Here is a 25607-nt window from a genome sequence, read left to right as displayed (position 1 = left end):
TCTATTGATTTCTTTCCAAGCCAGTAGGCTCCTGTGCAGTTATTCTCCAAATGTGTGCATCTTCTGAAGAGGGCTCGCAAAGGACTTTGGTGCATGTCTGGACAAAACAGACACGATCCACCTGGATAGTTCATGTAGCAGAGGATGCAGGCACTGCACAGGTTAAGCACAGAAAATGTTGTTGCTGTTCCATGCACCCCTTGAAGCCATGCTTTTTTAAATTTCTTCAGCTCAGGTTTTGCAGCATGGGTTAAGGAATAGAGCTGTACAAGAAATGTTAATCATTGTGTATTATTACTGTAACATATATTATTCATAATACAAGTGAGGCCCCAAATAAAACCAACATCCAGCTAGTCATATTTCCATTAGGCCATCTGAATAACATATTGACTTGATCAACTTGTAATGTATCTGTGGTGCTAGTGGGGCCCTGTTTTTATCAGGAGAAGTATTAGAACATCCGAGTTTCGGAATTTTATGGATCTACTCCTATTCTGGAACTTTTCTTCACAGAAATGTTAGGAATATGTGTGTTGTAGCTAAAGTTTGCTGTTTGCAGGACATTCTGCGTAAGAAAACATAGTGGGATCAGCACAATCAACACTGCCCTGGATTAGCCAAGGTCTTTTAGTTTCAGAAATGCCCAGGGTATGTAGATTCCCTGGTTGCTGGCTTACCCAGAGCCCAAATAGAGCTACCATTCACCATGGAAAGTGAGAGGAAAATGGAATTTACCCCTTTCGTCCAGTCCAGGTGTCAATATTAGGTCTGAAAAAATCAAAATTTCCTCTGATTTGCCATTGGGATGCTGTACGCCAGTGGTTCTGAACCTTTTGACTTCTGTGGACCCCCACTTTATCATTACTGGAACCCGGGGACTCCCACTGAATCATAATTTGAATCCGGGGACACCCCACCTCCCCCCCGAGGCATTACTGAAAGCTCTTGACCTAGTCTGTTAATAGTATTTAATTTTCTAATCAGTCGCGGACCCCTTGAGGAGGCTTCAGGGACCCCCTGGGGTCCTTGGACTACAGGTTGGGAACCACTGCTCTACGCCAAGGTGGGCAGAAAGGCTGCTTGGGTCCTAGGGGTGGGGATGTGGCCTGATGATAGGCCGGCCCCACACCAGATTTTTTAATATCCCATGCATCCATTGGGTTTTCTAACCCCTGGGTAGAGATTGGTGGTAAAAACTCCAACTTCCCCCAGGACAGCAAGAAGTCAGGTGGTAAAGGTGTAGGGAAGGCGGGAGGTATGGCGCGATGACGAGGGGGGCCATGCACCAAATATTTTTTCCTATAAATAAATAAATGAATCCTTGCGTTTAGTGGCCTTTCTCTCCCCACCCCTGGAATGGGAGGCAGAAAGACTGTGGTGACCTCTTAGTTATGGAGGTAAGACTCATTACCTGGGTGGGCAGCCCCTTCGCCATATTTTTTTCCTAAAAAATTGGGTGTCTAACATGATTCTTCCTCAACCTGCCTTCTTCCCCCACCCACTAAAGCCAGAGTCAGCTTGGCAGAAAACTCCTGGTGTCTTCCCAAAGCTAGCAAGAAGACTGCTAGAAATACTATGAGGTGGGGGCAAAATGGCCTGATGCCTGATTAGGCCGCTCAACCCATTCCATTTTTTAAAGCAAATCTTCCACGAGGTTGCGTAAGTTTTCTGCCAAACTCCCTCAAGCTGACCAGGGTGAGAGGAGAGTGAGTGGACAGAAAGACAGGTGGGGAAGTTTTGGAGTGGTGGCACGGTCCAATGCCAGGGAGGGCAGCGCCTCACTTTTTTTGCATTTTCTTTTTTTTTAATACTGTTTTTTTTTTTTTTTTAAACCCTGGCTTAGCTTTCTGCCCGTTAGGGAAAGCACTTCCCTTGCGTCTTGGCATTATTTTGTAAAAATAAAATCTTTCTGGTGCAAACATCAGAAGCATTTTCTTTAGTGTGGGTAGCAAACCGTTCACATCCACAGTAATACAGAAATAAATGTGGTGGATATGAACCATTCCTCTGCCACACTTAAAGGGTTAAGCATGTACTTTATAAAGCTCAGCCATACACTTTAATGACTTGACTTTCCTTTTTTATGCTATTTGAAATCAGTATGACATTTAACATCTATTTTTCATTTGATGGAACGGTACCTGACTTAAAGAAATGTATAACCTGATTGTTCAAAATCATAGCACATGGAGTCCTCCTTTGTTAGTCAGTATTACACGAGGGAGAACCATCAAAGCAAACTAATATGTGCAAGTACTCTGGCACTGTGTTCACACCGCCAAAAAGGATGTGGACCACCTTTTGCCAGCACTCCACATAACCTTTGTGTCTGCCTCCGTCCAAATTGTCAAAACATACCTATCCCCTGAAAATCGCACGTGTTTTGTCCTCGACGTTTCAGGTGGGAAAGCCAATACATCAACAGGGAGAGCCAAGTCAAGGGTAGGGCTTGGCTCTTACAGCCCGTGCACGAGCCGAGCCCTAGAAATGTTTGCTATGTAGCCCTGAAAATGTTTAGTATGTATATCATAAAACAAACACCACATAAAACATATGAAAGTATCTTCAAAATTCTAAAAAGTAACTTTTTCAACATGTGGAAGCTTTGACGTTAATACACCACATTCCAGAACTGCTCTGAGAAGTACTTATTGAGAGTGATCATCTTTAAACATTAACCATTAGATACTGTCCAAAAATCACAAAAGTTATGTTGGGAATCCGTGATTTCTCGAGGCTTTCTGACTTCACTTTGTATAAGTCAGCCACTACATGAGCATCTATTTGTCTTTCCTTTTAAGTTAATCCTTTGTTTTCATCTCTTTGTGCATTTTTCTGAAGTTGTTATGTAGTGAAAACTTTACTCAAGTGCCTTAAAGGAGCACCAATTACATTACACACAGTCAAATTCCTCTTCTAAAGGTAGGAGAAGATTAAGGGATTTGCCCAAACGCACAGGGACAGAAGGTTGAGGTTCCAACAGGACATTGAGTTGAGCCACAGCCAGGCTTCAGGCTCCAGCCTCGCTGGAGGTTTCAGTGGCTCTCTCGACATGCAAATCTTACATGTGTGCATCAGTTAGGAGATGGAAGGAACTGATATAAATGTATAGCATTTGTACAAGAAGGGTTACGAGTGGATTGTATGGAAGAACGTGGGTTTCCATTAACAACTGCTGGTTGCATCTTTGCTCTTATCCCTCTGCTTGTAGTTCTTATTGGAAAACATAAGATTACCCTAGGTCGCTCCCAACTTACACGTCTGTTCTCTACTAATCGTTACATGCACTCAGGCTTTCTAGTCAGCCGAAAATCAGTTTACATCACTTTTTTTTTGCAACATTCTTTGTGGATAATCTCATTGTACTAAGGCAGTAATGGCAGAGACCGCATTACATGCAGAAAAACCTTAACTGTTGGTTGCTGTAAAAACATCCTGATTCCAATAACATTACAGAAAACAAAATTCACTCTGGTGGAGAGTCTAAAGACAAACATTTTTTCATCTAAGTGTTACTCCAGTCGCCATTTTATTAACTAAATCCAGAGTGCACTTTTTTAATGACTAGGAGGCTGCACATAGCAAATTCGCTAATGTTTTTATTGTTAAACTTTCAACATTATCTGAAGCCAAAGATTATATTGAAATAAAATGTCACTAGTTATAGGCTGAATGCATCAGACTTCAGCAAACTGTAGTTCAAGGTCCTGTACCAGTAATAGTAGCTGCAAAGATACAGGACTTGAAGCACTGTTAATCAAACTCTACTCTCGAGTAAATGGATAATGCTTTTCCCTAATCTGTTTTTAAAATATCCACCTCGATAAAATATACTGCAGTTTCTTGTAATGCAAAACAGAAGATTCCACTTACCTCATCTGAATTTTAAAGTTATCCGATTAAAATGTATTTCCATTGTGAGTGGTCACTTCATACGGTGGTTGAGTTACGAGTGAGTGAATGTGTTTCATTTTTTTATGTTTATTTGAGTATGTGTTTTATTGCCCACAAACTGATAAATTTTCTAAAGGGTATGGATCTTTACATTCCGGAGATTCTGGAGTCAACCTATGAGCTCATGGTAGCTCCGGTGTCCCAGTAATTTTGGCATTAAAAAGCAAAAAAACATTCTTTAAATTTTAGATGTGAGAATGCACATTTTCAGATGTTAATGCACTCTATGTATGTCATGTAATTTTAAAGCCAGTCGTTCGAATTTCTTTTCATAGGATCTAACTCTTGCTGTTGGGTACCCTAGCCAAAGTGGACCCTAAGGCTAACTCAGTCACTTACCCTTACTGCTACATACTTATTACTGTTGCATCCTTTAACCCACATCCTTCCCTAACCTAACCCTTGCCTCATTTACCAGTCCTACCTGTAACCCTAACACTATGCCCAATCGTCAGTCTAACCATAACATTAGCCTAACCCCTTACCTCCTCTCTGACCCTAATCCCACTAGGCCTACCCATAGCCCACACCATCGCCGTATTCTCTAGCAAGAACCCTAAACACCAGAGATCTTTTAGCACCAATATCTGGTTGACACAAAGGTCAGTTTTAAGATTTCTTCTCCCAGAAACCTGCTGCATTTTGACCTAATTTTACAAACAGAGCAAGACTGTTTGACCTCAAACCACCTGAAACTCAATCCCTTAAAGGCGTTTCCATATCTCATCACAATCGACTTTACTAGTTAAATCTTGGAATGGGTCATGCAGTATCATCGAAGGCAAACCTACCATAATTAATAACACTAGATCACTTGGTGTCGTTCTCAAATAAGAAACGTATAAAAAGGCATAGTTTAAAGTTAGGCAGATGCAGAACATCAGCCAAAAACATGAAAATGTCATATCTGCTGCGTTAATAGTGCACTGATTTCAACATGGACTGCGTTTTTGGCAAATGTCCAGCTCTGGTAAATTCTATATAGGTTCCTTAACCTGCAAACACAAGTCAGTGCAATGGCTAACAGCGCACACTTTCAATTGCAACTTATTTAGGGAATTTGTCACTTTGTACCAGAACAAGACCTCAAGGATCTTGACTAATCCTTTGTGCTGTCAAGTATTGACTATGGAAACCTACTCCTAACCGGTCTTGCTAAAGCACACTTGATGGCAGTGTTACATGGTACAGCACACTTTGTCTCAGGTACTAAAAGATTTTACCACATAACTCCGGCTGTCAAATATTTACCTATAAAAGCCATACCACTATATAACACAGCTTGCACCACCCATAAGGCGTTACACACTTTTTGTCTACCCCATGACACCTAATATTGAAGCTGAAAATGTCACCCAGGCTCAGATTTTTGAGTTCAGAGACATTTCTATTAGACTGAACATAATTTACTTTTGCATGATTATGCAAAAGGTCGGGAAAGTTACACAAAATTACGCATTATTACACAAAATATAAAAACGAAAATTGACAGTTGCATTTAGTGGTTAAAAAAAAGCACAAACACATACAAGCATTGTGAACAGCCGTGCACATTCTGTTGCTCTTGTTAGTGCTACCATCATTTATAATTCTTGCTAACCCTAGTGTAAGAATCACCTTTGGCTGCCCACAGGAGCGAGCTGACAGGCGCTAGATGTAGTTCTTGAAAAACATATTTTTTTTCTCCCAGGCGTGGCCTTTTCTCTTAAACACCGGTCTCAGATGCAGAGTGGTATAAACACTGGAGCTAAAGGCAGGCAGCAAGAAATCACGGGGAATTCTAGTATTAAAAGGCAAAAATCTGAAGTCAGAAAAAAAAACTCTGAATACAGGCGAAATCATACCACCAGAAGGCAAAGAATAATATTGCTTCAAAACGAGTCTGAGCGAGAAACAGACAAGAAACTATGTTGCAACACATTACACGCTATTCCCGGCCTATTTCTTTTCCAAAACGTCACCTAGTGACCCGGAAGGTGTTCTGCAATCTTTGATTGAGCTGACATAAAATACTACAGGGGGGGAAGGATTCATTTCAAAGGTAAAAGGTGAGATGGAGCACATTTGATTAAAAAACACGTGGATCTAGTGCCAGTGAAATGCTGACAAACCAGGAATCCAACATCAAGAATACTGCCGACAATTCTAGTATGTAGTGCTGCCATCATTCTCAGCATCAGGCGCAAAGTTAACATTGATGTCTGTAGCTGCGCCAAATCTCTGAATAAAGCAGATTCCAATAGTGTCCAAGAAACAACATCGCCTGGGAAAGAGTAAACAATATTTCTGACCAGAATCCTAAAACAAGCTCAAAATTTTACCTCTCCATAGAAAGTTTGCAATCGGCCGTTTTGAGTTTTAATTCAGACGTTTGGCTCCCTTGTCCAACATTTTTGTAAACCCACCTCCTATTCTCTGGTTAAGCCTCTTTCCCTTATTTATCCTCTCTCTTACCTGCCTACACCAGCTGAATTCTTCTTTGGCGTCTTTCCACACTCTTAATCTATCCCACTTTTTCATCCCATTGCTGTCTTTACACAGTCTTTATCTCACGGTCTTCATCTCCCAACAGTTTCTGCCCACAAGTACTCCTTGTTAATTACTGGGGTTGACACATTTTCAAAGTGTAAAGTGCTGTAAAGCAGGCTTCTCCTAAGAGAAGCTCATGAGCTACCAGTAAGTTGCTCTCCTGTGTGTAGGCCAGCCTACTAAACTAGAAACTTGTACTTGGTTGAATTAATATATCTATAACAAAGTTGAGTGTGTATATTTGAGACAAATATGTGTGTATATTCAGAACTCACAAGCTAATACATGTGGGAAAAGGCTGATTTTTCAAAGTCTATTTAAATCATGTGGCATCGGGGAGACTCTGTACAAATGTTACTATCTTGGTGTCATGGGCGTTGCAGCTGTGGCTGTTATGTATTACCCATGTAGGAGCATTCTATATTGACAGTTTACCACTGGCAACCAGGTCTGACACACTGAGGTGATTGCTGGTAACAACACTGCATATGGGGGCAACTAATGTAATCTTGTCTGATATGGTCACTGCTAGAATACTAATATTAGTAGCTCTCTGGGAGTTTGATTGAACATAAGTAACTCATCACAGAAAAGGTTGGAGACCCCTGCTAAGGCCTTTGGGACATGTTTGTGCCATACAAAGTGCATTAAAATATATAGGTACACTAAAGTTTGTTTTCCGAACTCTTGTTTTTCTTTGTGTTTTTTTTCTAAAAGGAATATGTATACTTCACCTAATGGTGAATTGTTGGACCCATAAGGTCTGGCACTATACTTGGGAAATAAAAAAGGAACGTGTCCGTGGGATCACTAGAGCCAACAGAGACTATGTTCAAAGTCCAGACAAAACAAGGGGCATTCTTTGTAATGTAGATCCTTATGGGCTGTTCAGGAAATGGTAAGGAGAGCTGTTTGCTCTTTGAAAATAGGGAAACAGACAGAGAGATCATTGCCTATGTTCATGTTGGACATGCAGACACTGCTGTGCACTTAAACTTTGATGTATAGGATTGGTATACCTGATTCATTGGCTTCCAAGTCACTCACAGATTTTAACTCAACCCAACATCACCTGCAGAGCAACATTTTTAGGCCTGGTGTTAGACAAGACCTCTTCATTTTACTAAAATTATATGTATAATATATTTAAAGGGGATTTCACAAAGCACTCTTCATCCATTGGTCTGTTACTGTAGCATTGACATTTTTCTCAGGCCCACTCAGCATACAGTATGGGGCAAAGAGTCAGCCCACTTCAGCCAATTGCTAAAGTCACTGATTGACAGCATTCTGCTCCTTTATTGGAAGCATATCCACACACAAAGTAGTTCCCTTCAGTGCAAGGGACTAGTATGGCAATGTGTGCTTTTTGAGACCAAAAATATTTTTACTTTTACCCAATGTTTTTTTTTACATTGCCGAGGTCCCAGCAGCTTCCGTAATCATAGCATTTATCAAAAACCATGACAGAACAATGCAATGACAAAGTCAAGAGCCAACACCAGACCTATTGCCTTTGTCAGTGCTTGTTATTAATGGAATGGAGCTGATAGTTCATTCTATTCCCAAGTGTTTTATTGTCTGTGCCACCATCCCTCTGACATTTCAACCGTATCAAGAGCGTGAACTGTGCATCCCTTAGTGAACTGAATACAGAGGTATAGGTACTTTTTTAGCATGAGGCCATGGTCTATTACTCCATCTCAGCCCCTACGAGACCTTATTTCAATGTTTCTTTAATTCGCTTCTGCCTCTTGTCTCACATCAACGTGTTTCTGTATAGTCCCTTCACTGGTTCCTTTCTGTTCCCTACTTCCTCAATCTCTTTTCACTTCTCCCTAGTCCTCTCTTCATTCGCCTTACTTTTTCTCTCCCTACCTTTTCCTTTCTTTAGTTTCCACACACGCCTCACATGACGTCAGTGCCTTCCCATTTATCTCTCCCTCTCTTCATTACCTTGAAGCCTTTGAGTTTGAATCACCCTGAGATTTACCATTCAGTGGGTTACACAATAGAATTAATGGGTGTGACCTAGGATAATTGTAGATTGGATTATCCCATCTACCGGAACAGCCTTCACTTATTAAATGTGATGTACCGGGACCCAGCTGCCAAGGTAGACCAGCTTTGTGAGGTTTGGAGCAGGCTAAGCAGGGCCTCAGTTGCTCTTTCTTGTGTCAGTTCTTACAAGGCATCAATTTTCTTTTCAACAGTGAGATTCTCGAGGCACCATGGTCTGAAGATGTCATTGCAGTACTTCACTCGCTGCTGGAAAGAGGGGTAAGTGAAAGGTATTCCCACAATCCATTATTACTATGAGAAGTCACGAGATCACTTTTGACAGAAATTCGAGTTGACCAGTTACAAATGGTTTCTTTTGGATTCCACAGAAGTATATACATTTTTTGTCATTCGATTATGCATGTTCATTGGAAAGAACATTTAAAGGTTAAGAAAATACCAACTAAAAACCAATTGACCATGGGTATCAAGATGAAACTGAAATGCTTTCATTATAGCAGCAACTGAATCTACCATGTAGATCATGACAGGGCCTGACCATAAGAGAGAAGGTGTGTATGTGGCCAATTGATACCGTGCTTTTTCCAGCTTTTACTTGCTGTGACTAACCAAATGTGATGGTATTCACTTTATCAACTTTGGGTCTTGAAGGGAACCAATCTGTATATCAAATAGTTTGTGTCCAAGCAATGAAGTTGGTGAGCTACTTTACGAGGAACATCTCATTCGCGGGCATACACCAGTGGTGTAACAGAGGCTCCCCACCCCAGCCAACTTACCCATGCTGGAGGGGACCCCCTACCTATGTGAGTGTGTTGGGGGGGCTTCAGCATATCTTGCAGGGATGCCACCTAACGTTTTGTTACAGCACTGGCACCCCCCACCCCCTCAGTGTAACATGACAAACACAGGTGGCACACTCTGAAGAAATGTCACATTTCTAAGATCACAAGCAAAGAAAGAGTATTTCATCCTCTGAAGCAGGATGACAGGTGTATAAACAGAGAGAGAAGAGTGATTGTTTCCTTTCTTAAAGCGAATAGGAATGTATCTTAACAGTCAACTCCGGAGGAAAAACCACCACATGAAACAGAAGCTCAGAAACATGCCTGCCTTTGAGCTGAAAAAAAGAGACTGGTCCAAGAATGCGAGGGAGACCAGTCTCCACAGGCAGAACCAAGGTAGATGGAGAGCATCTCACTCCTGGAGTGATAAACTGATCAATGTGAGATTTGTGTAAACTAGAGTAAAATCTTTTCATTGGAAACTAATTCAATGATGGCCCTTTATCTTACTCGTTGCTATGTTACATTAGCTTACAAAGCGTACCAGTCTTTTTATCAACACATTATTCTGTGGTGTTTACAGGGTCAACTTCTGTTTCTAATTGTTTACACGGTCAGTCTCTTGCTTCTCTCCATAGTGTTAAAATATTACCATTTGGCCTTCCTTTGATTGATTGTCACTGGATCAACTTCTGTAGTTATTCCCCAGATGATCACAGTATGAGCTGTAGGTCACAGGATCCCCTCTCTCTGCACCTGTGTGCATCAGTGATTGGTTTCTTTTTCTCTGTCTCTTCTCAGGTGGAGCTGCCATCTGGTACGTTTGATCTGTTGATCCAGAAGTTGAGTCAGTGGTCACCAAAGTTTATCAAATCCATGAAATTTGCCAAACTAATGCTGAACCTATTGACTAAATATCAGAACCATGTGAGTACTGTCTTGGAGGCGATGGAAACACAAGGGGCAGAAAACTTGGTGTGCAAGTTTGTACCTAATTTTATGCATGACAGACTGTTCTGAAAGAATGTGGTGGTGACTGTTGTTGGACAGTGGTGCGTTTTGTGTTTGTGGCACAGTGGTGGCTATGATGGATGACACATGGGGATATGATATTGCATGGCAATAGCTGTTGAAGAACAGTAATAGCTCTTGTAATTGCTGTACAGTTGCGATATGTAGTCACAGCACGTTGGTGGTTGTACTGTTGGTGTTTTTTGGGTACAATCAACATAGGGCCCAATTACGACTATGGTGGGCACTGTTCCGCGGTCAAGTTTTGGGGTGGTCCGACCGCCACCTCCTCGATGGTCCAACCTGATTATGAATTGGGCGGTGACATTGCTTAGTACCGCCACCACCGCTGACATTACTGCTACTGCATCTGTGGGGGTAGAGGCGTCCATGGAGGGAGTCTCGATCAGCACACCGCCTGCCCAGTTACAACCTTCCTTTCTCCCTATCTGTTCCTGGCAGGGGCCCGCCATGCGACAGTCGGCAGGAAGGCAGGTGAGGAGCCACATTGTTGGCTCCAGAGTGATTGTGCCCTGCTGTGATGTGAGCTGTTGCTCGCATTTGTGTCCCCAAAATTCCGGCGGGTCGGGTGTATGCACTGTACCTTGCTAAAAATACTGAAAGGACACAGTGCACCCCACTGGCTGCTGGCACTGCAGTATGTCCGGCATTGGCTTCCGGCTCCTACTTGAGCCGAAGCGTGCTGCCGCCATGACTGCAGTACCAACACACCACCAGCCCCGTGGGAAAGTCGGAATGCCACTGGCTTGGCGGCCTGTTCTCAACTGCCGCGGGCTGGCAGTGTGCCCACCATAATCAGACCCATAGTCTGTTTTGTTTGCAGAATTAAGTACATTGTTTTGGTTCCAGAACAGTAATCACTATTATGCCACGGGCACAGCAGAAGATACTTGGACACAATGGCCTAGACCTGCCAGAGGTCTCAGGCAGTGCACTGATTCAAATTATATTGTTGTTTTGACAAGCCTTGTTGTGTTTCTTACAGATTCAGATGTCTCACCATAAGTCACTGTCCAGTGCTCTGGCCTTAAATGAAACATTCCTGAAAAAATCTCTCCAAGCTGCTCTGAAGCGCCTGCTTACTTCCTGAAACATCTGTTGCCTGAGCCTTCCTACTTCTTCCCTGACTTTACTTGTGTACACACGGATCAAAGACAGAACATCAAGGCAGATTGTTGCAGAGTGGATTTCCAGCAGTCTTCAGGTGCTGCCATGGATTAACAGCACTCTAGCTACCTTTGGGGCCTATCTATCTTTTGAACCAAACACATTGTGTGCCTCCTCAGAATTCCACCCTGCATTCTTTCCAAGCTTATCCACCTGACTAGGGCTGCTACTGATTTGTTCTAAGTTGAGACAAATGCTAACCTAATTCCCCCATAATAGGCTATCTGGCAAACGTGCAAATAGAAATTAAGTAAGTAGGGCTAATGCTTGTATCGTAAAGAACTGGTGAAGGAGTGTGGAGCGGATGAATCTGGTGGATGTAATATTACTCATGAAAAATGTTTAGTGCATTTACAAATAAATATCTTTTGCGAGCCTGGTGAGAAAACAGGATTTGCCTGCATTGCATTAATAACCATCTCTTTATCTCTAGTTTCATCTGAAGACATAATGGCTTTTGATAAGCTGAGAGAATAGTCACCTTGCCAGCATACATAACCCAAAGTAGACCATGCACCGATTGAAATACTGACCCTCGGATAACTCTGGTTGTGCTAAACCCTAGCTTGTGATGTAGGACTAATGTACATTTCCCAACTTCCAGGGTTGGTCAACAGGGAGCTCTGCATTGACTCTTAGACACTAGGGGCCATATGTACCAACACATTTTCCCATAGACATAGAATGGGTAAATCTCTTTGATACATCTGGCCCTAGGTTTCTTCTGGGATATTGAAGTTTTCAAAGCCAAATATTGCCTGGCAGTTGAGCTGGAGTTTACGTCTCCTGGAGTGCCGCTGGAATCACCTAGATGGAATGCATCAATGTGTGCTCAGAGCCAACTGCCCCAACACCATGGATCTAGAGAACCAAACATGTTATTTGGCCATATAACAAAATTATTTCCCTGACTTTGAAAATGATCTGCAAGGCCATTGCATTTTGGTAATTATTTTTTGATTTTGAAATGAAACACATATCAGAAAAGCCCTTCCCCGTATCTCATTGATGAGCATAGAGCAGGGCAGTGGTGAATGAGACCCCATCTGAGGCTATGCTCAGTCGCAAGGTCTTATTGTAGGTTGATTAGAGGTTGAGTGTTAAGGATAGGCATTCCTGAGAATTTGATAAAGGATATAAGATCTAAAGTGGATTAGTAGCCACTTCCCAGTTTAACTCCGTGAAGAAGGGGGAGCCGCAAGAGATCATCTTGGTGCTTAAAGATTATATAAAGTCTGATGCAGCGAAGGGACAACAGGCATTCTAAGGTGGCCTGGTTAGATTTTATAAGAAATGGAGGATGTCTTGTTCTGTGGAATTAGTGAGTGTATTGTGTTTTTTTTTTTCCTGCAGTGTAACATCAATGTGAATCAGTACTAGTGCTTAAGATGTCTCATAAAAATGCCTGAAGTCTTCATCAAAGTTTTAAGAAATACAACGGTATCCTGGGGATTCAGGAAATCCTTAAGGAACCCCACAAGAAAGGTTTATATGATAATTGTATATGTTTTAAAAATCTGTGTTGGCCAGCTTGTAAATTTGGTCTTTCATGTGAAGCAATAAATCCCACAGTGAAACTAACAGATCCATAAACAAAGTTTATTGCCATTGAAGATAAAAGAGCCCGCAACTAGTGCTGCTGTAGTCCTCAGGACCTTGTCTCAACTGATTTCTCAGAGGACGACGACACCACGATTCAGTTTCAAACACTTTCAAACTTAAACATTACACGTGCCCCTTTAAACATTATACATACACGAGGCACCCTTTTGAACATAACTAAAATGACAAACTTAACTGGACTATAACCTCGAGCACATTCGAAACCGAACGCGCTCGGGCACAGAACTAATTACCTCGTAAAGACTCACACTACAACACCTTCCCCCTTTTAAAATAATAAAACACCTTCCCATTAATGGATTTTAAAAAATATATATTTATATAATAATAATAATAATAATAATAAATAAACTCATGAAACATAGTAGTCCTTAAACTTGATAGGCATTCCTACATTGCGTTTCTTACTAACAGAGTTGTGCAAATCAATTGCAGAATTTGCTTGATGTAGCAGCTGACTACAGTCTGCAGGAACAGATGACACACTGCTTCATGCTCCGAAACATCTACAAAATCAGACACATCAGAATTGCAATTACCACAACTAGTTTGTAGGTCCTCAATAAATGCAAAACTTGACAAAGCATCAACATCCTTGACTGCTAAAATTTTACTTGCTTGAAGGGGAGTGATTTTGATAATATCTCTTTTACTCCACCAACCTTTATTCTTCAACAAAACTGAACCTTTTGACACTTTCTCAACCTGTACAGGAGACATGAATGTTGAATGACCTTTCCTCACTCTCGTAGGAACTTTGACAAGTACCCAATCGCCCACCATAAAATTAACAACCTTAATTCTGTGTTTCTTAACAAATAATTCCTGAGACTGAACTTGATTCTTTAACATTGTTGCCTTTAGTTCAGATAAATCTTCCAACCTGTCCTTGTTGAACTTCCTCATCCAGTCTGGACAAATGGCACACCTTGGAAACCTTCTGCGTAAAAGCACGAATGGACACACCCCAGTAGTACCTTGGGGAGTAATCAAATATGACCACATTTTCTGTTTTAAAAAGGTTTTAACATCAACCCCAATTGCCAAAGCAGCCTGAACTCCCTCTTTAAGAGTTTGTTCATTCGTTCCACCAAACCATTAGCAGAAGGAAAATAGAATGCAACCCTAATATGCTTCATCTGGTGTTTCTCAATAAATTCCTTCATTTTGTGTGAAACAAAATGTGTGCCATTGTCGGTTACTATTTCCTTAGGTGCTCCTTCCACTGAGAAAATTTTAGATAAAAATGTTATAATAGAATCTGTATTAGGAATAGAAGTAAAACCTACATATACCCATTTTGAAAAATAGTCAACCAAAACCATCATGTACCTCAGTGAAACTGGAAGAGTTACAAAAGGTCCTGCAAAATCCAAAGCTACCTTCTGCCAAGCTTCTTCTGGCAAAGGAACAGTGAAAAGGGGAGTGGCCAGAGATTTCCAATGCTTATCCGAAACCAGACAAGTTGTACATCCATCAACAAATTTAGCTACCTGAGATTCCAAACCTGGCCACCAATAAAACTGCTTGAGAGTCTTGCAAGTACTGCTAACACCTAAATGTCCCTTATGTGCCTCTCCAATGAGAACATCCCTCAATGACACTGGGGAATAAAACGATCTCCACGTAATAATACCCCATCAACAAAGGATAACTCATCAGAAACTTGCCCATAAGGACGCAAACTAGCATCAACATTCCTTTCTTTCGGCCAGCCTTTATCGAAGAAAGCCTTAACCTCTACCAAAATGATATCTTCTTGTGCGGCTGTGACCTAAACTTCATGTGATATTAGGCCGGAGTCATGTACAATGTCGTACACCAAAGCAACAACACAATCACTCTCATCCTGACTGTCAACATTTGCCTCAAACAGCATTGGCAATCTGGACAGACAATCTGCACGGACATTCCTGCCACCTGGAATATACTTCAGAACAAAGTCAAACTCCTGCAACTTGGAAAGTAATCTCACTAAGCGAGAAGATGCTCTACCAGAACCATTACCATTAAGAAGATGAAGTAATGGCTTATGATCAGTGAATAAGTCAAACTTCACATCCCAGATAAAGTTTTTAAACCTTTCTACTGCCCATGAACATGCTAATGCTTCACGCTCAATGGTACTGTAATGTGATTCAGCCCTAGAAAGGGACCGTGAAGCAAAAGCAATAGTGCTTCCAATACCTTGATCAAACTGTGACAATACTGCTCCTAACCCAATCTGACTGGCATCCATAGTGATAATACACTTTTTGCCTGCAACAATTGAGATAGTGCTGGTGCAGTCACTATCATGTTCTTAAGTGTAATGAACGATTCATCCAAATCTTTAGTCCAAACATACTTAGACCCTTTTTTGAGTAAATTTCTTAATGGTTGCGCAATGTAAGCATACCCCTTAACGAAGCGTGAATAATATTCACTTAAACCTAAAAACGCCCTCAGTGTATCTTTATCTCTGGGAGGTTGTGCATCCTGAATAGCCTTAATAAGTGAGAACTTTGGCGAAATACCTTCTGGACTAATGCTATGCCCCAAGTAGTCAAAATTTTGAACATTAAATCTACATTTGTCAGCACGAAGAGTAATACCAAACTGTTTGAATCTATCAAACACTTTAGCTAAAATTTTGTTATGTTCAGAGGCACTATTTGCAAACACAAGAATATCATCCTGGAAAGCCTGAGCTCCAACAATACCATCTAACACTATCCATCAACCTCTGAAAGACACTGGCCGCTGAAGCTAATCCAAAAGGTAGTCTAGTAAATATAAAACTTCCAAAAGGAGTGACAAATGTAGTCAAGTCTTGTGATATGTCATCAAGAGGAATCTGATGATAAGCAGACTTGAGATCCAATAACGAAAAATGTTTAGCAGTACCAATATTTGCTAACAGTTCCTGTATTTTAGGTAAAGGGTGTGATTCACAGATAATGTTTTTGTTGAGGCTACGAAGGTCAGCACAGAGCCTAATGCTATTGTTCTTTTTCCGCACAATAACAATAGGACTTACCAATTCCGACGGACCAGCCTCCTTGATAATTCCATCCTTCAACATTTTATCTAATAACTCTTTCAATTAATCTCTGATACTTAATGGAACAGGGCGCAACTTATGCGCAATGGGAACCGATTTGCTCCTAAGCTTTATAGAATGAATATAGTTTTTTTATACAACCAATGCTATCAGTGAATAAATCAGGATAAGATTTCAATATACTTTCCTGCGAAGATAAACTTGAGCACTGTACCGAAGAGACAGAAACATCAGAAATTTGGACAGGGGAATCAGACCCTGAGACCAGCATAAGACCTAATTTTGCTAGGTCTCTCCACCCAATAATATGCCGAACTTTAACTGCTACATAAACCTTTGTTATTGCTTGCCGACCTAAACAAGCAATTTGTTGTTCAAAATATCCCACCATATCAATGTCATGGTCACCATACGCCTTAGGATGTACATCAGATTCTCTCAATGTCACAGAATCTTTCCAATATAAATTAAACAACGTATCAGAAATGATGGTGATAGGGGCACCGGAGTCACACATCATTTGAATAGTAATAACATTCACCAAATTCACCAAACAAACAGGGTCCTTGATCTTGCCGTCCAATTCAGTATCAACATCCAGAGTTAGGACTAAATTGGACAAATCACAAGGCACCTCTTCAACTGGCACCTCAACACTATGAACTTTCATTACACTTTTGCCCATCCTACATACAGCATGAAAATGTCCAATTTTCTTGCATTTTGTGCAACGCTTACCCATAGCTGGACAAAGCTGAAAATTACCCAAATGTGACTTTGAACCACACCTGTAACAAAAAGAATTATTTTTCATCGGGTAACTTTTAACATTTCTATTAAGCTTGAGGTGAACTGAATCAACCTGATCATTAAGTGAATTACCAGCCATAGAAGAAATTGCAGAGCTATCCATTGCCATTGCACTTGTAGAAACAATAGAACGTTCTATACTTTTCGCCAAATCTAAGACTTCATTTAAAGTTAGATCTCTACATGTAAGCAACCTTTCTTGAACTTTTCTTGAATAACAGGTATACACAAATTGATCACGCAAAGAAATGTCTAGTGATGCCCCAAAATTACATGTGGAAGCTAAATGTCTCAAGGCAGAAACAAATTCTTCAACAGATTCATCTGCAGCTTGCTTCCTTTTAAAGAAATTAAACCTTTCCAGAAGAATACGTGGTTCTTCCGAAAAATTTATTTTGCAGACGTGCAATTGCCTCCGCAAACTCATCCCAATCACCAGCAGCATGTGGACAATGAGGAACAACGGGCAAATTATCAAACACTTGTTGCCCTTCTTGGCCCAAATGACTGTAGAGAATGGCAGCTTTGCGTTTCGGTTCAAAGTCATCTGTTCCAACAGCACTTAAATATTTCCTGAAAGAACGTAACCAAAAGCACCAGTTGACTGCTGGCTTGCCAGGATATGGCAAGAAAGCATTTATGTTGGCAAAATTTGAATTGGCCATGCTAAAAATTTGCTGAGCAACTTGTCTATAACGAAGGAGAAAGTACCTCAATGTAAAATCCTGAAGATGTGCCTGTCACCAATACATACAGTAAACAGAGAACAGTAAACAGGCTAGAACAACTGAACAGGTGTGCCTGTCACCGGAGAACAGACAAAATCCAGCGTCGAAATCCATAAAATGCGTGTTGTGTAAATACTGTACTAGACATGCATTGAAATGCAGTGTTGAAATCGACTGTGGAAATCCTGGAAGTAAGCTGGGTAAAACCTCAACACGTAGAAACTGGAACAGCAATCAAGTGCGAGGAATAAAAAAGAAAACATCCAGCAGCAGTAAATTAATCCATCACCTCACCCGTCGAGATCGGAAATAAAACAATCCAGGAGCAGTAAAAACTGGAGAAGGCACTCTACATCAGCTCCGTGAGTAACGATCACACAGGATACAATAAAAAGCACTAAAATGTAGTTGCAGGCTCAAAACAACTCGTCGCCAAATATGTTGTAAATTTAGTCTTCCATGTGAAGCAATAAATCCCACAGTGAAACGAACAGATCCATAAACAAAGTTTATTGCCATTGAAGATAAAAGAGCCCGCAACTAGTGCTGCCGTAGTCCTCAGGACCTTGTCTCAACTGATTTCTCAGAGGATGACGACACCACGATTCAGTTTCAAACACTTTCGAACTTAAACATTACACGTGCCCCTTTAAACATTATACATGCACAAGGCACCCTTTTGAACATAACTAAAATGACAAACTTAACTGGACTATAACCTCAAGCACATTCGAAACCGAACGCGCTCGGGCACAGAACTAATTACCTCATAAAGACTCACACTACAACACCAGCAATTAACTCTGATGGTGGGGTGGTGAAAGTGGTATTCTATTGCAATTAGCATGGCAGATTTAAATTAGGATGCTAAATGGCAATATTTACATTTCTTGCTGCACATAGAGGAAGAAGGTAAATGGAAGTGCTTTAGTGATATGCAGGGCTACTGGAATTTGACATAAGACTTAAGCTGCACCGTAATGAAGGAACTCCAAATAGGCCAAAACCAGTACAGATAATCTTTCTATTTGTGCCTTCAAAACTCTCCTCTGGGTAATTCATGGTACTTGCTTGTTTATTAGGATACGAGGCAGGAGACTGAAGTGAATGAACAGTGTGGTTTCCTCGAATGCTTGTCCATGATGGGAGCCCTCAAAATCAATGCACTTATTCAGAGGTTCTGAGAACAAAATACATAGTCAGCATACAGCTCTACCAAGTATCACTCATTAAGCATTAGAGTAACACATTTCCACACTTGATCCGCATTATCGCACATAAATGTTATGTCATTCACTTCAGCACTCCTCACAGTATCTCACGACAATCTCAATTGCCACACCAGGGCAGTGTTTTTTATTACCAAGGATGAGCTTGGGCTCTGTTATATTCAAACCCAAGTTTGCTGCTGTGCATAGGCAAAGCAAGGGTATCCGGGGTCGAGGAGTCAAAAACAGAAAGTTAACATTTATTGCCTCTCTTTTAACTCTAGACATATGGATCCGAAAGGGAGTATTCTTCGCTGACTTGCTGATTACGGACTCGGAATCTCTCACTCATAGAAACCCAGAGCGCTGCAGTTCCGGCAAGCTCTTACCACTGCAGCTTAATTTCAAAGGTGCTGTTAACCCACTGCAGGTGAAAGCAGCTGGTGTGATTGTCTCAGAGGTTAAGAAATGTGAGTCGGTCACCAAGCTAACCCCCTAAGCAGGTTTATATGTTTCCCTCCTCTTCATTTAGGGTGACCACCCGTCCGGAAATTTCACAGACTGCCCGTAATTTTGCCATGCCGTCCGTTGTCCGTGATGAAAGTCTTAACGGACGGCATTTGTCCGTAATTTTAGCCTTTCACCAAAAGTACAGTGGACGGCAGGGCGAAATTACGGGCAAACCAGTTTTCCCAGCTGGACTGATAACCCCCGCACTTGGCCCACTCCAATTAATGTAATTCCCCATAATCGTTTAAAAACAAATTCACAACAAACAAGTGTGTTTTGCAATCTCTTGTGGGAATACTGGGCCGCAGTTTTATTACAAGCATAGACTCTTGCGACAATCTTTGACCCCATTACTCATTAGGTTCAGCCATCAATCACAATGACAAGACCATAAATTATCATAATGTCATAAATCATTTTGAGTGTCACACATTGCTTTCGTTATGATTGCAATTCGTAATTTGGAGACAGGTCATAAATCACAGTTGATATGCCATACATAAATCATTTCTCCAGGATCATAACTTTGCTGCATGACATCATCTCTGTTATAAATCAATCAAGTCCTTGTCATTTGCTTGTCATAATTCTGACACCTATTGTTGTTGAGGTCGTCCTTCATACTGCTTTTTGGGGTCATCCATTTTTTGTTGGTTCTTTTCTGATCGTGAGGGGGGTAGCCTCTTAGTGCTGTTAGGCTTAACTCGCTACCTTGTCTGTCCATTTTGTGCCCTGCCAACCGGCGGGTCTGGGCCGCGAGTGCCGTGTTCCGCTTACTCCCCCATCGGCCTCCTTACCCTGCCGTAAGGCATCCCAAGGTAAGTAGCCTTTCTCCGGCGCACCGCCCACCGGTGTGCCTCCTTTACCAACCAATGTGCCCCTTTTACCGCCACGCCATCCGCTTGTCCTCTCAGCCCTGCGACAATGCTGTTATTCCGGTGTGGGTGGGTGGGTGGGTTTCGCGATCCCGCGCGCTGTCCCTTGAGGCCCACGAAGTGATTCTGCCTGGGCAGCAGTATCCTTTTTGTCTGCCCTCCAAAATGAGGGCGGGGCGGTGTCTCCCCAATCCCATTGGGGGTTTGTACTTTCCTTGTTCCTCAACAGAGAGGGGCTCCTCCCTCTCCCTTGAGGGGGAATACCCAAATGTCCTTCGTCGGTTTTGCCGCTGGTGCGGCTTTGAACTATAATTTCCGGGTCCCCGGCAGCGGTTAATGCGCCGGCCCCTGATGCCCCCTGCGGGGGCGGTCCTTTGCCATAACCCCCGCACTTGGCCCACTCCAATTAATGTAATTCCCCATAATCGTTTAAAAACAAATTCACAACAAACAAGTGTGTTTTGCAATCTCTTGTGGGAATACTGGGCCGCAGTTTTATTACAAGCATAGACTCTTGCGACAATCTTTGACCCCATTACTCATTAGGTTCAGCCATCAATCACAATGACAAGGCCATAAATTATCATAATGTCATAAATCATTTTGAGTGTCACACATTGCTTTCGTTATGATTGCAATTCGTAATTTGGAGACAGGTCATAAATCACAGTTGATATGCCATACATAAATCATTTCTCCAGGATCATAACTTTGCTGCATGACATCATCTCTGTTATAAATCAATCAAGTCCTTGTCATTTGCTTGTCATAATTCTGACACCTATTGTTGTTGAGGTCGTCCTTCATACTGCTTTTTGGGGTCATCCATTTTTTGTTGGTTCTTTTCTGATCGTGAGGGGGGTAGCCTCTTAGTGCTGTTAGGCTTAACTCGCTACCTTGTCTGTCCATTTTGTGCCCTGCCAACCGGCGGGTCTGGGCCGCGAGTGCCGTGTTCCGCTTACTCCCCCATCGGCCTCCTTACCCTGCCGTAAGGCATCCCAAGGTAAGTAGCCTTTCTCCGGCGCACCGCCCACCAGTGTGCCTCCTTTACCAACCAATGTGCCCCTTTTACCGCCACGCCGCCTGAGGGGCTTACGTCGCCAGGCGGCTCCCCCTTGCATTCTTGGGGTTTTTCCTTTCAGGTCTACGCCAGAAATACTCAGTGTCCCGGCCGTTAGGCCTCCCAAGGAGCACTGCTTTTGCTGCACCATACTCAGTGTCCCGGCCGTTAGGCCTCCCAAGGAGCACTGCCTTTGCTGCACCATCCTTGTGACAGCCTGCCTGTCACTTGCATTCTTCACTGATGCAATCTGGGTGTCTGTGTTCGGCTTCAATTAGCGTATGCCTCCTGGATCTTTGGGAGTGGAAGTGCTTCCTCTGGGTTTTTCCCCATTGCACCCGCCGCTCGCACCCTGTTGCGTACGCACAGATGTGTGTGCCCGACCGGCTCCTCTCCGGCCCTTCTGTGTGCATCTCACCTCGCCGATATGGTACATGAAACGAAACAAGGAGGGCGGGGACACAGACATTTTATTATTTAAGTGTGACCATCCTGTTTGCCAAAACGAATCGCTGCAGTGTCAGGTAACATTCCCCTTACTTCCTCAGGCATGGCCAGGGGTGTGATTTAATCTGCCCGTCCTGCTAAGGGCACGGCCCCTGGCCACTAGTACCTAGTCTTAAAAAAATTTTTTTTTTTTTTTTTTTTTGCGCAAAACTTCCATTCTATTCAAGGTCGAATAATGAACCAGCTGCCTATTATGTTACATCATAGCTGTGCACCAGTAATGAGTTTGCCCTGTTAGATGTCGCTCGTGTGTTATTTTTATTTCTTTCTTTACTTTTATGTGCGAGGTCGGACAATAAACCGACGGGTGCTATTTAATTTTTTTTTTTTTTTTTTTTTTTTGCCAAATGAACCAGCTGCCTATTTTGTTACATCATAGCTGTGCACCATTAATGAATTCCCCCCGTTAAATGTCACTTTTTTTTTTTTTGAACAATTAACCCGCTGTATATTTTGCTACACCATAGCTGTGCACTGTTAATGCGTTCGCCATGTTAATTTTTTTTTTTTTTTTTTTTTTCCTTCTTCTTTTCTACTTCCGTCAAATTGTTATGAATATTAAATTGTATATGATTTCCTGCCCCTATCTTGGGGGGGCAACACTTACTTCCTGCCTAACCCAATTAATGTTGGCACAATGCAAATCTAGCTAGAGGGAAATAAAAAGGCGACCTTAAAGGCGAAACTGCACCGTAAGCTGAAGGTGCAGTGGGTGGTTCCAGACGGATAGCAAGAAGCCTGATAAGGTTTCGGGATTGCGCTGCCTCAGTATTCTGTGTTCGCACCTTAATTGCAGCCGCTGCGTGTTGGTCACGGGCATTGGCCCCCGCATCTTTTTATTACTGATTCTGCACTGCTGCAACCGCTGGCGGCTAACACGCGATTGTCAGCAGTCAACCCTTATGCTAGTACCCATGCAGTGTGCATTCTCCTGCCACTGTAGTCACGCTAGGGTAAGCACTGCTGAGCACCCAGGATAAATTAAGCCACTCTATACGTGCTTGCGCTATACCATCCACAACCTCAGCTTGAGAAATAACAACCAAACACCAATGACTCTTTACGCTTTTGGGCTCCGGTTCCAGTGTACCTGCGGCACACTTTGTGAGACAGCCCCGGTAACAAAGGGGGAAAAAGAAACGGCAAACTGCCCCCATAGTAACTAGCGTGCCACCGCTTCTCCACGGTGCTCGCTCTTGCTGCATAATAATCGTTCTACCTATTTTCGCTCTGTCAGGGACGTGCTTTCTGCTTTTCCCAAATGTGCAAAGAAATACTTCTGCCACCATCCACGACCTCAGCTTGCGCAATAACAACCAAACACCAATGACTCTTTACGCTTTTGGGCTCCGGTTCCAGTGTACCTGCGGCACACTTCGTGAGACAGCCCCGGTACCAAAGGGGGAAAAACATAGAGGAAGAAGGTAAATGGAAGTGCTTTAGTGATATGCAGGGCTACTGGAATTTGACATAAGACTTAAGCTGCACCGTAATGAAGGAACTCCAAATAGGCCAAAACCAGTACAGATAATCTTTCTATTTGTGCCTTCAAAACTCTCCTCTGGGTAATTCATGGTACTTGCTTGTTTATTAGGAGACGAGGCAGGAGACTGAAGTGAATGAACAGTGTGGTTTCCTCGAATGCTTGTCCATGATGGGAGCCCTCAAAATCAATGCACTTATTCAGAGGTTCTGAGAACAAAATACATAGTCAGCATACAGCTCTACCAAGTATCACTCATTAAGCATTAGAGTAACACATTTCCACACTTGATCCGCATTATCGCACATAAATGTTATGTCATTCACTTCAGCACTCCTCACAGTATCTCACGACAATCTCAATTGCCACACCAGGCCAGTGTTTTTTATTACCAAGGATGAGCTTGGGCTCTGTTATATTCAAACCCAAGTTTGCTGCTGTGCATAGGCAAAGCAAGGGTATCCGGGGTCGAGGAGTCAAAAACAGAAAGTTAACATTTATTGCCTCTCTTTTAACTCTAGACATATGGATCCGAAAGGGAGTATTCTTCGCTGACTTGCTGATTACGGACTCGGAATCTCTCACTCATAGAAACCCAGAACGCTGCAGTTCCGGCAAGCTCTTACCACTGCAGCTTAATTTCAAAGGTGCTGTTAACCCACTGCAGGTGAAAGCAGCTGGTGTGATTGTCTCAGAGGTTAAGAAATGTGAGTCGGTCACCAAGCTAACCCCCTAAGCAGGTTTATATGTTTCCCTCCTCTTCATTTAGGGTGACCACCCGTCCGGAAATTTCACAGACTGCCCGTAATTTCGCCCTGCCGTCCGTTGTCCGGGATGAAAGTCTTAACGGACCGCATTTGTCCGTAATTTTAGCCTTTCACCAAAAGTACAGTGGACGGCAGGGCGAAATTACGGGCAAACCAGTTTTCCCAGCTGGACTGAAAGTCAGGGAGTCTCCTGTGCTCTGAGGGAGGGAGGGAGGGGCAGACAGATAAGAAAAGGCCTTCTTGCCAGGGTGTCTCCTTCCCTAAAGAAATGCAAATGTACTCAACCGGTAAATCTGCAAATGCAAAGGGGCTTGAAACCCTGCATTGACTTTAATCAAAGGAGTCACTTGAAGCTTTCTGATGGCAAAAATATTTTCTTTTAGAGAGGTACTGTAATGGTGCTCCAAGGTGAGCTGTGGAGTGTGTGGTTTTAATGGAGTGTTAGAAAAAAATGTTAGTTCTAGGTATAAATTGTATATTATTCAAATCTGTGTTTGAGAAGCACTTTTTTTATTTAACCAACATGTATTTGCGAATTTTATAGCAGCCTATATTATGATGTAATTGTACTTATATAGCGCTTACTACCTCTGACGAGGCGTCAAATTCATTTTTAAAATAAGGACTTACACATTCACAGTTCTGTCAGGGACCTCGTTACCTCATTGTACTAACAAGCATTGGCAAAGCCAATAGGTCTTGTCTACGCAAGAGTTATTGGCTTTGCCAATGTGTTTTAGCCATGTTATACACCAGAGTGGCTGATGTTCGTGGTAAAAAGTTAGTGGCATAGTGGTGTGGAGTAGAGTAGAGTGGCATAGGAGCAGTGGCGTAGAGCCCAGTGGTCCAGAGTACAGTGCAGTGGGGTACAGTGCAGTTGTTCAGAGTGCATTGGCGTAGAATGCGGTGGGTTAGAGTGCAGTGGCATGGCGTGGGGCAGGGCAGAGTGGCATAGAGTGCAATGGAATAGAGTGACATACAATAGAGTGGCACAGAGTGCAGTAATGTAGAGTGGTGCAGTGGCATAGAGTGCAGAGTAGACTTGCATGGCAGAGAGTGCAGTGGAATAGAGTGGAGTAGTACAGAGTGGTGTAGTGCAGATTAGAGTATAGTGCTATAGAGTGCAGTGGCATAGAATGCAGTGGTACAAAGTAGATTGGTGTACATTACAGTGGCAGAGAGTGCAATGTTGCAGAGTAGAGTGTCATTGCAGTGATGTAGAGTGGCACAGAGTGGCACAGAGAGCAGTGGTGTACAGTGCAATTGTTTAGAGTGCATTACCGCAGAGTGCAGTGGCATAGAGTGGCATGGGGTGGAGTACAGTGGCATACAATAGAGTGGCAGAGAGTGCAGTAATGCAGAGTGGTGCAGTGTCAGAGTGCAGAGTAGACCCACGTAGCATAGAGTGCAGTGGCATAGAGTGGTGCAGTGCAGAGTAGAGTATAGTGCCTAGAGGGCAGTGGCGTAGAGTGCAGTGATGCACAGTGCAGCAGCATAGCGC

At 42.5% G+C, this 25607-nt stretch overlaps 1 protein-coding gene across 8 annotated transcripts in view; it reads left to right on the top strand.

The window, feature by feature from the left end:
- The window catches only part of FANCE (FA complementation group E), a 124720-nt gene that overhangs the window by 94600 nt on the left and 4513 nt on the right, over positions 1-25607 (top strand). For 4 of the 8 annotated variants that reach the window (XM_069238781.1, XM_069238780.1, XM_069238784.1 and 1 more), the window contains 3 exons: positions 8700-8766; positions 10095-10220; positions 11311-11882. In XM_069238781.1, the coding sequence (XP_069094882.1) occupies positions 8700-8766; positions 10095-10220; positions 11311-11415 (298 nt within the window). In that variant the 3' untranslated portion in view covers positions 11416-11882. Of the gene's footprint in view, positions 1-8699; positions 8767-10094; positions 10221-11310; positions 11883-25607 lie in introns of those variants that run through there. The other 4 variants (XM_069238779.1, XM_069238778.1, XM_069238782.1 and 1 more) reach the window with 1 other exon arrangement.

Source organism: Pleurodeles waltl, chromosome 6 (assembly GCF_031143425.1).
Source record: "Pleurodeles waltl isolate 20211129_DDA chromosome 6, aPleWal1.hap1.20221129, whole genome shotgun sequence".
NCBI classification, from domain to species: domain Eukaryota; kingdom Metazoa; phylum Chordata; class Amphibia; order Caudata; family Salamandridae; genus Pleurodeles; species Pleurodeles waltl.
Note: the sequence above shows the minus strand (reverse complement) of the source record. Positions and strands in the feature narration are given on the sequence as shown.